This window comes from Polypterus senegalus, chromosome 10 (genome assembly GCF_016835505.1).
Source record: "Polypterus senegalus isolate Bchr_013 chromosome 10, ASM1683550v1, whole genome shotgun sequence".
In the NCBI taxonomy this organism is placed as follows: domain Eukaryota; kingdom Metazoa; phylum Chordata; class Cladistia; order Polypteriformes; family Polypteridae; genus Polypterus; species Polypterus senegalus.
In genome coordinates, this window is record NC_053163.1 from 89,058,599 (window position 1) to 89,072,855 (window position 14,257).

The window sequence follows — 14,257 nt, forward strand, 5'->3', positions numbered from 1 at the left end:
TATTTTACTGCATTTTGCAGCATCGACATGCAGGACTTTCTACATTTTTCTCTACCCTTTTCTGTTCCTCCTGGCTGTTTTAACCCCACCATCTATCCTTTAAATTTATTAGCCTTCTCTCCCTTTAGTAATGTTCTGTGTTGTATTCAAATTGTGAAAAAAATATTGAGCACGGTGGCGCACTGGTAGCGCCGGCTCCTCCCTGTGTGAAGTTTGCATGTTTTCCTTGTGTCTGTGTGGGTTTCCACCGGGTATTCCGGTTTCCTCCCACAGTCCAAAGACATGCAGGTTAGGTGCATTGGCGATCCTAAATTGTCCCTAGTGTGTGGTGTGTGTGTGTGTGCTTGGTGTGTGTGTGTGCGTGTGTGTGTGTATGTGTGCGACGAGCGGTGGGCTGGCACCCTGCCCGGGGTTTGTTTCCTGCCTTGCGCCCTGTGTTGGCTGGGATTGGCTCCAGCAGACCCCCATCACCCTGCTGTTAGGATATAGTGGTTTGAATAATGGATGGATGGATAATTTGTTAATAATCACCATCACCATCATTATAATTATAATTACTTTTAGATGATAATCTGAATATCATTTGAATTAAGGCATAAGGAGCATAACATTTCCAATGCATTAGACAGGCAATGGCAGTGCAGGAAACAGATGTTAGGGAGTTGCCATTCAGCATCTAAATATGTGACCCAACCAAACCTCCAACAATATCACCTTTCCACCACCATTGTGCATTGTTATTACCTTGCAGGATGGATCCAAAGACTTTGATGTTTTCAAAGAAATATCCTGGAGCATCCATCAGCATGAGTCAACAGGAAGTTGGATTTATCTGACCAGACACTGTATCTGTACTCCTTCATTGTCTGATGTTTTTTTGGTTCATAGCCCACTGTAGCCGCACCTTCTTCCTTCTTGCAATGCCAAAGTCTGTCTATAACAGGGTATGATGAGTTTTCCATTATTGTACTTAGCTGTTAGTTGACTGGGTTTTGATTATTTTGTTTATGTTTGGACCATTGGGAACACTGCAGTTATTCCACATAGTTTGCTTCAACCTTTATCAGCCTCTTTGTTAGATATTCTTCTTCTGGTTGCTGGTCCATCTTTGGTCTGATATTTTTTGAATGAAGGCTGATTCCTAATATACCCATGACACAATCATGCAGGAAAGGCCCCGTTGCTCTTCCTGATATAATCTTGCCAGTGACCATAACAACTCCATGTTCAAAGCCACTTAAAATTTTAAGCCTTGTCCATTCTTTCCCTGAATTGTACGCACACATAAGATTTAGTGGTATCCATATCCCTTAAATAGTGTAGTGGCTAGAAGCGCTGTGCCACTGTAAAGACACAATTCACCAGCACTGCAGTGTGGGAGGAAGTGGGGTGATGAGTGGAGAGGCAACAGTTATATATATAGTTTTAAGCATGTTCAATAATAAAGTTCAGTAGGTTTTGCCTGCATCGAGAAAACATGGTCTGGTGTGTTTTCTTCCCTCACAGGGCGCTACAGTAGATTATGCTGTCATTTATTAGGAGGACTAAGGAGTTGTGTGGAAAAGGGTTCAAAATTAAGTAGCCACATCACTGAAGTTTGTAACCTATGCATTACACAAAGCCTTGGCACATCACAGTATAAGAGTGGGGTTGAATGGCACTGTTCAATAGGCATTAAAGGTATTTACTTTTCACAAGTCCAAAGCTTGCCTACCTCTTCATTAAACAAATGTATGTGTGCATATTTATTTGTCAATGAAAAATATAAATAGGTGAAGCTTTTAGAATACACTACTGTATAGTTTCTGTTCAGAAGAACAGAAATTATTTATTTATTTATTGCAATGGGGTACTGTATTTTACTTAATAGACTACATCTCCCAGAGTGCTTTGGGTGTCACCGCGCCCTGGCCGGGAGGTGGTGCCATAGAAGGGGAAGTTGGTTTAAGGAAGAGTGCAGCTTGACGGAGAAGATAAGGGGGGCTAACACTGGGTTGTAAACGGACTGCTGTTAAACTTATTTTGGGTGGCTCTGGTATTTTTGGAGAGGAGGGTCTTAAGCAAGCATTTACTGGAACACACGGCTATACCTGGCTGTAGGGTCCGATCAGTTTATGACCCGGCAGATCTGGAGGTGCAAGGGTTTGAAGCTGCACCGGAGCGAGCAAGAGGTGGTCATTCCCATTGACAGGAGGAATGTTAATGACTGGAGATGGACAGAAGATAAAGCAGCTTCGGGATCTGCAAGGAAACATGAGCAGCTGAGAAGAAGCCGACCATTTAAAGACAAAGCACCCACGCCCCCGTAACACGGCACTGTCTGGAGATGCTGCGTCGCTGCCTGAGCCGCTGGGTAGGTAAAAGCGCGCGTGCCTCGCGCATGGAGTGACAGTTTAGCTATGGGTGTCTGTTTGTCACCGCTGTCCCACCTGAGCACCTCTTTGCCCTGCTGAAACGCGTGTAGTAATGTCTACTACATGCGGTCTTCGTCGGATCCTTAAACGTCATTGTGTTTTGGTGTAAATCCGGCGGCTTGTCAGTTACTATTGTGGCATTGCACGTTGCATTTATTTGTATTTTTTAAGAAACTGCACGTTTCGCGAGTTCTCGTGACGGAGAGCGCATTAGATAAATAAAACCTTAAAATTGCCAAGATGCTTCTAGATGCGCAGCAAGCCTTTGGGATTCCGTACAGTCTCTTAGAGATCACTTTCCCTGCTGTGATTTGATTTCAGTTCCTTGACTCGTGAGCACATTCGTTAGTGCAAAGCGCCTGTTCTGAATGCTTCTTCCCAACATGGCTTGTTTGCGTAAGATAAACAACCCTGACTGTTACACTGATGAACCTCTGCTTTTCTTTCACTTCATTTTCTTTTCACATCTGCTTAAGCATTTTGTCAGTAAAAAAAAAATTAGGTAAATATAAATCGGAGGTGTACACGGGAAAATATACCCTTTTGCTTTCAACATTAGAAAGGCCTCTTTGATTTAAATTGTTGCGAGAAATTAAAGCATTGCTAGGTACGCTTTAGTACATCGGTTGTACAAGGAAAGTAACGTAACGTAAGCTTTTCTGGAACATCACCAAAAATGTCAGCAGCCCAGCACAGTCTCACATGCAAGTTTAGACATTAAAATATTCCCCAACCTGCATAATCCAGTTCAACACAGCTAGATCTAGGAGCCTGATCTGACAGGGTCCGGCACAAGGCAGGAACCAAACCTTAACCAACTAGTCTATTTGTAGTACACACACACACACACACACACACACACACACACATACACACACACACACGACCAGTCTCCAGCTAATCTAACGTGTACTTACGGGTAGCGGGTAAGAAAACACAAGCAGACACAAAAGGAATCACAGCTTCTTTTCACACTTTTAATTACATATAGTAAATGCTGCAACAGAGCAGATGGTTTTTAGAGGTAGGCTTGTAGCTGTTCTTAAACGGGTCCTGTGAGGAGAAGAAAACTACTGCAATATAAAGTCTTGTGGTTTAATGTTTGTACATCGAGACTAGCTGTACAGCGGGGAACCACAAGCTGTAGTGAATTGTGCATTAGTTAGCTGGGCAGTAAGCAGCGGCATAAAGAAACTTATTCACAAAATGAAAAAAATATGTGAAGTTGTATATTCTGTTTTGTTGTTGGAACAAAAAAAAAAAAGAAAAACTCCCAGAACCATGACAGAATGTATTAACTCTGCACTCATTCTGAATATTGTTGGCGCCCTGATTCCTCCACAAGAACCAAGAATCCATTAAATGTAGAAGTTCAGAAGAACACTTTCACATGGTTCTGCCATTTTGTAATGTATATGTATTGAATATAGTTCTATTATTCTTTAACTGTTGCACTCACAGTGAAAAGATCACAGATTTGTCTCAGTATCCCAGTACATTAAAGAAAAATATTGTGACCAAGCCTGGAGTTAACCCGGTAAGAGCACTGCATTTATGGATGGAGAACTAGATAAACACAATTTCAGATCCTTTTTTCTGGCCAGTAATAATACATATACTGTATGTATGCATTGCAGTAGAAGTAAGAGCACCTGCTTAATTTGCATGTACGCACGAACTATAAAAGAAAATGACCGATAACTAACTTTTATATCTTCTTTTTTTTTTTTTTTTGGACATCACTTGTACTGTAAGTTGTGTTTTCTGGTAACTTTGTGCTGTTTTGCTATCTTTAAATTTGTTTAGGGTTTTGAATCTATCACCCTTCATTTTCTGAGTAGTTCTAGATGGTGATAAAGAGTTATAAAAATAGTATTGTTGCACTTGTCATTTTTTCCATTTAAACCTAGAGGCTGTAGTCACATTGACAGCTGTAAATGTTAGTTATCATATTTAATTTGTTCGCTTTTTTACCATGCACTCAATAATTACTTAATATTTGAGGTCATTTTATTTTTTTCTCATGTGGCCATGAACTCTTAGTTTCTAAGAACATTCACTTTCAGAACATGTGAGTAGCTGGTTAACTGCTATACTCTGGATGGTGGGCAGAGACATATTGGTAGTTTTCCTTCCATTGCTTAGCATTTACCCTGTCAGGTACTGCAGTTATGTCTTGGATCAAACAAGATGTACCTTACAGACTTTGTGAAGGATCCATTCTAAAATTTCTATATTGATGCCTTGTTTTAGATTTAACATTGTAAATACTGATAGCAAATAATTTTCCTGTAATATTAATATTCTATATTAAAATTTGACACAAAACAATACATTAATTGATAACCACACCACATAATGCCAACAAAAATAAATATAAAATATGTATTCATGTTATTGTTTAAAACAAATGTTCATTTTAATTTTGACAAATTCAGCATATTATTTTGGTGCTTATTTTCAAAAGTAATACATGGAATAGCAAAAGCATGTTACATATTTTTCTCAAAAAGAAAACCGCCCTGAAAACAAAACAGATGAGAATATAAACATTAGTAGATTTTATGAGTAACAATGAAAATCCAAATCTGATACTCTACCTGAAAAATATTTTTTCTGTTACCCTGCACAATTTGTAGTGATGGCTGAGAACGTTTGTAATTTCATGTATTTATGGAGTGTGGAGATAACAGAGTTCCTGACACAATAGCCTTCAGTGGGGGCCAACTCTGAATAAGCAGCAAACGATATTAAGATGTACATTAAAAGTATCTCAATGTACTGATGTCACGTAATCCATACTGGATAGCCAGTCATATGTTCACAATGTTCCAGATGTGTATATTTTTGCTTTGCAATGTGGCCTTGAGTGTTTTAAAGGCACCATTAAAAATGTATGATAATAATTACAATTTAGAAATATTTTAATAAAAATATGTTTTTTGGTTGTTGTGAGCATACATCTGGATTTCAGACATATTATGAAACATTAGTAAATTTAGAAATTTTTAATAGACATTATGATATTGTTTGCTGTTGTTTGGAATACTTCCTCCTTGATGCCTATTTTGTCAGGATCCTTGTTTTCTCTGTAATACATGAAATGAAAAATTTTGCTTGATCAGTACTACAAACAGTAGGTAAATAACAGATAAACAAACGGTAATTTTCGGATGGAGTTTTCCCTTAATGCCCCTTCTCCAGTTTAGGGTTGGGGAGAGCTGATGACATCCCAACAGCTTTGGGCACAAGGCAGGAGCCAATCTTGGATAGGGTCCAGTCCATCTAAGGGTATATTCACATGCCATACTCACACCAAGGTGATTTAAAATCACATGTACCTTTCAGTAATGTACAGTATAATAAAAGTACCAAGTTCAGAGGAAACAAGAACTGTCCAGGAAAGAAAATGTTCTACTGAAACTCCACAGGTTTTGACAAACACAGATATGAACAAACGAGAATGTAGCTTTATTGTCAGCAAGCTACCTTTCTTTCCTTATCACTGATAGATTAAACCGTGGAGAAGAAATATTTGCTCTTCTTGTTGTAGCAAGAGACAATGGGGTACCCATAAAAACTGCGTTTAACACCAAAGTACACTCCTTGGGATTTGGTCAAAATTAGTGCTGTTCATAACTGGTATAAAATGGGCACGAGGGAGCATTTTTGAATATGGGAGTATTGTGCATCTTGGCATGTTTATCAAAAAGTTTAATAGTGGTGGGACATGTCCTGAAATAGGAGCCATTGATTCATTGTCCACATTTGTTTTGCAATCAAAATAATCTCTCTCTTGCTTCCTGAATTTGTTTAACTTTGATTTTCACATACATTATGTAAGCTTAAAGGCAATATGAACAAAATATTAAACAGTTTTTGCTTATAAGCTGTGTTTTTGTTATCTAGGCTTGCAATAGTTCATCTTAATAAGAAATACAGTATATTCCAACCTTCACTACAGAGAGATTATGATAATACTCTTGTGTGACTGATGTCTTAAGAACATGAAAATTCTCATTATGTCCACTCTTACATATTAAATTGTGTCATTCCCAAAGCTAATGGAAAGGGTAGTGTATTGTGGACATCTTATTTTCTTTATCATTTGCCTTATATTATTTATCTTTATGACTCACTTTAATTTTATAATTAAAAAGTATCAAGTCTTTCTTACCTTCCATTAGTTCTGAATCTTGAAAGGGTTTTTGTTGTTTGTTTGTTTTTTACATGTTTTTGTTTGTGTATGTGTATGTGCAGGTATGTGTGTGTGTGTGTGTACCTACTTTAACGCCTTAACTATACTGTAAATTGGTCTTGACCATTTGCCCATGGAAGCTTAAGGTTAATTAGGCAACATGAACATTCAAGGTGTATACATGTGGCATGTTCTAAATATTGGAAATGGAAATGACAATCGGAATTCTAAAGGTACAGGTAATAGACAGCTTGAAATCGTAAAATACACGAAAAAAATGTGTGCCTTAGGATCCTCATGATATTGTTTGTAATATTTAAAGGAAAGCAATTCTTGCCATTTTCCTAATTTTACAGTCTTAAGCTGCCAGAGGCATTTTATAGTTCTTTTCACAAATGTGTTTAATCTTGTAGCTACTACTTTGTGTCAGGATATAAAAAAATTAAGTTAATCCTGAACCTAACTGGGGCCACCTTGTTACACTAGAGCATTCACACTTCAAATGATTGACCCTTCTGTCTCGTCACTGCTGGATAAGTATCATTTCATCCTGAAAATATACAAAGAAAGACATTAAAACATGGAAACAGCCCACTTGCACATTGAATGTTTGCAGAGAGATATCGTGATCTTAGATATTAACTGAACTGTATTACTTTAGCATGACATAAAGGAAGACCACTAAGTTATAATTAGGCTATTGAAAGTAAAAAGTTGAATTACAGCAGAGGAGGGTGTATGTCACAAAATAATAGCAGAAAAATGGGTGTTTCTTAAAAGCTTGTGTGTGGTGCTGTAGTTGAAGATTTGCTAAAAATATACATCAATGCATCCTTTTTCTTACTCATTTATTGTCATTTCATGTAATTATAGGCTGCCTTATACAGTGAAATGTATGAATAAATCAGTTCTTCCAAGCAAGTGTTACATTCCTTATCTGCTTTCTCTTTTCTTGTCTAGTTGGGCAGTGCATTCTAGCAACTAACAGCCTCAACTGGAATTTGTAAAGTTTTTTGTCTCAGTCAGTGATATCAATGACATAGATTTGATTTTTGACTTTCAGTTAGTTAAGCTCTAGGAGGAGGTGAGACAGGCACTGGGTGGCAGTGAAGAGTTACCAGACAGCTGGGAAACTACAGCAGATGTAGTAAGAGTGACAGCAAGAAGGGTGCTTGCCATGACAACTGGAAAGAGGAAGGAGGAAAAGGAAACCTGGTGGTGGAATGGGGAAGTACAGGAGAGCATACAGAGGAAGAGGATGGAAAAAGAAGTGGGATAGTCAGAGAGATGCAGAAAGTAGGCAAAAGTACAAGGGGATAAGGTGCAAGGTGAAGAGAGAGGTGGTGAAGGCTAAAGAAAAGGCATGTGATGAGTTGTATGAGAGGTTGGACACTAAGGAGGGAGAAAAGGACCTGTACCAATTGTCTAGACAGAGAGACCGAGCTGGGAAAGATGTGCAGCAGGTTAGGGTAATAAAAGAATAAAGATGTAAATGTGCTCACAAGTAAGGAGAATGTGTTGAGCAGATGGAAAGAGTACTTTGAGAGGCTGATGAATGAAGAGAACGAGAGAGAAGAGGTTGGATGATGTAGAGATAGTGAATCAGGAAGTACAACGGATTAGAAAGGAGGAAGTAAGGACAGCTATGAAGAGGATGAAAAATGGAAAGGCCGTTGCTCCAGATGACATACCTATGGAAGCATGGAGGTGTTTAGGAGAGATGGTAGTGGAGTTTTTAACCAGATTGTTTAATGGAATCTTGAAATGTGAGAGGATGCCTGAGGAGTGGAGAAGTAGTGTACTGGTGCTGATATTTAAGAATAAGGGGGATGTGCAGGACTGCAGTAACTACAGGAGAATAAAATTGATGTGCCACAGCGTTAAGATATGGGAAAGAGTAGTGGAAACTAGGTTAAGAAGTGAGGTGATGATTAGTGAGCAGCAGCATGGTTTCATGCCAAGAAAGAGCACCACAGATGCAATGTTTGCTCTGAGGATGTTGATGGAGAAGTTTAGAGAAGGCCAGAAGGAGTTGCATTGCGTCTTTGTGAACCTGGAGAAAGCATATGACAGGGTGCCTCGAGAGGAGTTGTGGTATTGTATGAGGAAGTCGGGAGTGGCAGAGAAATACGTAAGAGTTGTACAGGATATGTACGAGGGAAGTGTGACCGTGGTGAGGTCTGCGGTAGGAGTGACGGATGCATTCAACGTGGAAGTGGGATTACATCAGGGATCAGCTCTGAGCCCTTTCTTATTTGCAACGGTGATGGACAGGTTGACAGACGAGATTAGACAGGAGTCCCCGTGGACCTTGATGTTTGCTGATGACATTGTGATCTGTAGCGATAGTAGGGAGCAGGTTGAGGAGACCCTGGAGAGGTGGAGATATGCTGTAGTGAGGAGAGGAATGAAGGTCAGTAGGAACAAGACAGAATACATATGTGTAAATGAGAGGGAGGTCGGTGGAATGGTGAGGATACAGGGAGTACAGTTGGCAAAGGTGGATGAGTTTAAATACTTGGGATCAACAGTACAGAGTAATGGGGATTGTGGAAGAGAGGTGAAAAAGAGAGTGAAGGCAGGGTGGAATGGGTGGAGAAGAGTGTCAGGAGTGATTTGTGACAGACGAATATCAGCAAGAGTGAAAGGGAGGGTCCACAGAATGGTAGTGAGACCAGCTACGTTATATGGGTTGGAGACGGTGGCACTGACCAGAAAGCAGGAGACAGAGCTGGAGGTAGCAGAGCTAAAGATGCTAAGATTTGCACTGGGTGTGACGAGGATGGGTAGGATTAGAAATGAGTATATTAGAGGGTCAGCTCAAGTTGGACGGTTGGGAGACAAAGTCAGAGAGGTGAGATTGTGTTGGTTTGGACATGTGCAGAGGAGAGATAATGGGTATATTGGGAGAAGTTGCTAAGGATAGAGCTGCCAGGGAAGAGGAAAAGATAAAGGCCTAAGTAAAGGTTTATGGATGTGGTGAGAAAGGACATGTAGGTGATGGGTGTGACAGAACAAGATGCAGAGGACAGAAAGATATGGAAGAAGATGATCCGCTTTGGCAACCCCTAATGGGGGCAGCCGAAAGAAGAAGAAGTTGGTTCCTCTCCTCTGCAGTGTCATACACTCTTTTTCTATATTGCTGTAAAATGAGCATTAGGATATTCTTCATAGAACAAGCTGGATACAATTAACACTGGTGAAAAAAGATTTCATCACAGAACAACTTAAGACATGTACTCAGAATTGTTCTGTCACCCAAGGTTATGTCTGTTTTATAGGCTGTACATTTAGTATATAAACCCTTATTGAGGTGTACAGGTGTTTTTAAGAGTTTAATTCAGGATAAAGATATTTTTTATTACTGCTTGTGAACATTTCATAACTTTTCAGAAGGGTGTATAGTAAGCCTGTTGTGTTAGAGTTTGCAGACTGCAACACTTTTGGTCATGTTGAGGCAGGAGCTCCATGACAGTTGGTGATCAGATGTCAAAGTTTAATCATGCATGTGTTTACGTATGTAAAAATTAATTTCTTGGATTTCTAACTTTTTCCCATGGAAATCTTGGAGTGTTGGAGACATCCATGGATAGTGGTTTCATCAGGATATTTCTGAAATAGAAGAGGGAATCCACAGAAAATGGAGTCTTGGTATGCTTACTGATTACTGATGGATATTTAAGAGGGATATTCCTGAGGCCAATTACAGCAAAAAAAAAAATTGTACGCTTCTACCTTTTAGGTGAGCATGTACAGTATATATAGTGTAAATGTACCTTTATTGGAAATTTTTATTTTGTGTCTCTTAAATCCTTTCATGATAGAGTCTGATGAGATATGGTATTCAAATTCAGCACAAAAACACAGAAAGATTTGTCTACTGTATATTGATTCATGTGACAAAAAAGTGACATTTTGCTTCCCAGCGTAATCTCTAAAATAGCAAAAACTGTTGTTACAGTGATGTAACTTTGTGGTGGGCAAGATGTAAGTCATTTCCTCATTTAGAGGATGTTGCATGTTTTGATCACTACCAAAAATGATACCAGAACCTTGCTGCTAAATTAAGAACCACTCTTTGGAAGCATCATTTATATATAATTTATATACTGTATGATTAGATTTTGTTTTTATTTTCCAACTCCATCCTTAATTAGATTATGAGGATTTATAGATTGAAAGTTTTATTCTTATTTTCATCATTAAGGGTGAGGCTTCTAATAGTCTTTAAATGAAGTTAGCTGGAATTATCATTTTTCATTGTTTGCTTTTACTGTATCTAATTATATCATAGTGCATTTCCTTAAGGGATAAGCTCAATATTTCAATATTTTTCAGATCAAGTTATTTCTGCATAATTATGGTGTATTAGTTCGCTATATTAAATTGTGTTCTAAATTAAAGCATATTTTATATTTTTTTAAACATAACTAGCCTGCTCTTGCAATGTATAATGGAACTAAAGGGTGCTGGAGTCCCAATGTGATGAAAAGTCTTAAAATGTACAGAATGTGTCAATTTTACAAACCAAAAATGGTATTGATTATTGATCCATGGTTTAAGATTACACACATATATTGAAGAACAGCATATCTATGTTGTTTATTTAAGGAAAAATGTAAAAAGCAAATTATTGTTGTGATTCTTAGCAGTTTTAAAAGGAGACCTGCTAAACTTTGCTAAGTTTGCCCTCCTCCGTGTCAGTGTGACTCCCTTTAGGGTCAGGGGATTGGATTCACTTTGGAAATTTCTCGCCAAGCTCCATTGTCATTGCATGTTGTTTTCCAGATGTGAATTGCTGTCTCAGTATTGGAGACATCTAGACCAGGTATGGGCAGTGTCGGTCCTGGAGAGCTGCAGTGGCTGCAGGTTTTCATTCCAACTAAGCTGCTTAATTAGAAACCAATCCTTGCCAATCTCAGACTTGATTTAGTATTATGGCTTGTTAGTCTGCAATGTAAGGTTCTTGTATTGTAGATTTTTACCTCTCTCAAGTGTATCATCCAAATGATTTGAAGCCTAAAAAGGATAATTAAGTGAATTATTAGATCACACAGTGCATGATGAACACACATAGATGTAAATGGAAACAGGTTAGATGGGGAACTGCTGGCTGCTTTGTCTTTTACATCTTACTGCTAATAAGGAGCTATTAAAACAGTGAATGCAGCTATTTAAAATTGAAATAAGCAATCAAGGGTGGAGAACCTTAACAAGCGAGTCAAATAAAATGAAGCACCACAATTTCACACAAATTTCATCAGCAATAATTGACTTCTCATTAAGAAGGTGGGCTGGAACAAAACCTGCAGCCACTGTGGCTCTCCAGAACCGACATTGCCCACCCCTGATCTAGACAATAATAACTGAAAAAGTCACACAATCGCATGTGGAAGCTTTTTTCTTTGCTTTGCAAAAATCCTACCTTTTGCTTTTAGATTGTTAAATAACATATACTATATACTTCAATGAGAGAGACTATCGAGTAGGCATGTACCCTGGGCTTGAAGTGGGCATTCTTCTGTTTCAACAGTGGATTACCTGCTGTAAATTGTTGTGGCACCTAACACTCATCAATATAATACAGTTCTAACAGTGCACACAAAACCATCAGACAGATTCCCTCACCTGCTTGAATAAGAAATTGCATGCATTTTAAAAGCATCACAAGAACGACCAAGCAGCCAACAAAAAGAGTGCTGGCAAATATGTGTTTCCACCTCAAGTACTTCATATAACGTGTAATCGTGATTAGAACTGAACAGATTTTATATACAGTACATCCATCTCTCTTACCCAGGACAGCTGGAGCCCATTCTAGCAATCATTGGATGGATGCAAGGCAGGAACACCACCTAGACAGGGTGTCAGTCCATCACAGGGCAAACACACACATACACTTGGTCACTACAGCATTGCCAGTTCACTTAAGTTTAATCAGTTCAGTACAAATATTTTAACATACACCGAGTGGCTTGTTCCTCACAGTGCCATATTCTACATGGAGTTTGCATGCTTTTCCATTGTATTTACAGATTTATTGGCATTAGTGTCAGTGAATTTACTCATTCAGAAACATTGTGCTTTGTATTTTTATTACCATATTTTCATCAGGAGCATCTTGTGTCAAGAAACTGTGATAAAATAATTATTTGTAGTTTCCTTCTGTTTTCACAAGGAGGCCTCATAAAATATGGAAGGCATGTTTTCTTAAATCAAAACCTTTACTGCTTTAAAGTGGACATATTTGGTAAGTTTTAAGGCTTTTTCTTCCACCTTTAGACCCTGGTACCTTAAAGATCCATTGCAAGCTACAAGAACAGACGAGGTATTTTTAAAATCTATATGCTTCACTTTAGAATACAATTTCAAGGGTCAAATTAGTACATACCACAATTGTGAAAGTCAATTTGATGTGAAAAATACTTATCATTTAATCAGCAACTGTGTGAGAAAATGCCTTTTGGCATAGAATCCAGAATTATAAAAAACATTACCGGTAATATTTTTGGTAGCTTTTAATATGGGATTGTATTGTGCAATGTGGGAATGCTTTGAATATATAAATTAATAAAAAGTAATTGTTTAGACCATAAGAACATTAGCAGAATCTGAAGCGTATTAACAATTATACAATTGTATAAGTCATATTTGACATTTTAAAACAGTTGAATTTATTATTATTAAACTAGTTGACTTTTAAAACAGCTTTTGGATTAGCACTGTTTTAGTGGTCTATCATGAATGATATATACTGTATTTTGTGTTTTGGTGGTCTTAAGGTAGTGATTTGTGAAAGGTTTGTGTTTTCAGCCAAAATATTATATTCCTCTGAAAATGCAAGTTCAGTTTTTAAATTGAGCATCATTGTTGGAGATTGGTTAGTGCTGTGCTTTGTAGATTCAGGAATTTGGGTTAAATCTATGGCTGTACCACTACCAGTGTGTTGCTTGGCAAACATACCTCTGCTTGATGGGGTCTGTCTAGGTCCTCTGTTTTACTTACAAAGTTTAAATAAATACATTTTGGACTGGTGGTTCACTTTCAAATGGTTTAGTGTAAGTGAAAGTGTAATGGAATAAAGTATTGTCCATTTTTTGAGTTGGTTCCTGCTTTCTGGCTCTTACTAAAAGAATAGCTTTCAGCGTCAGACAATCTTGCATAGTCAGTTATACATGTAACAATTTCACTGCACACTTTTCACATCAAAACTAGAAATTGGAAAACCATGTTCTGATCTAAACATTGCGTTTTATGTTTCAGTAGCCAAGCTCTGCAAAACAAGATACAAGTCCAGATAGGAACAATGGTCTATTGTGGGGAATACCAAATTCACTTTGACACAGCAGGAGACACTTTGTTGAGCTCAGTTCAGTTTCTCTCCTAGTATATCCTGTTGGTGGAGTGTACATTTGTTTTCTCTCCATATTTAATCTTGAGACTAAAGTCTCCTCTCTCATTCCAAACATATTGCTTTATATATTCTTTAATGAGAGAGAATATCGAGTAGGCATGTACCCAGTTGCAGATGTCAGATGCCCTGATGTGTGTCACTATGTTTGTGTGAATCCAGTGATGGCGTATCCATCTAGATATGGTGCTTGGCATTAATTACTGTTGGAACAGACTGGACACTAAGTTTGAA

The 14,257-nt window shown here is 38.1% G+C and overlaps 1 protein-coding gene across 5 annotated transcripts in view; it reads left to right on the forward strand.

Moving 5' to 3' along the window:
• Positions 1–1,874: 1,874 nt before the first annotated feature.
• atp11c (ATPase phospholipid transporting 11C) overlaps positions 1,875–14,257 on the forward strand; it is a 266,736-nt gene continuing 254,353 nt past the window's right edge. For 3 of the 5 annotated variants that reach the window (XM_039766150.1, XM_039766151.1, XM_039766152.1), the window contains exon 1: positions 1,875–2,353. In XM_039766150.1, the coding sequence (XP_039622084.1) occupies positions 2,327–2,353 (27 nt within the window). In that variant the 5' untranslated portion in view covers positions 1,875–2,326. The remainder of the gene's footprint in view (positions 2,354–14,257) is intronic. The other 2 variants (XM_039766154.1, XM_039766149.1) reach the window with 2 other exon arrangements.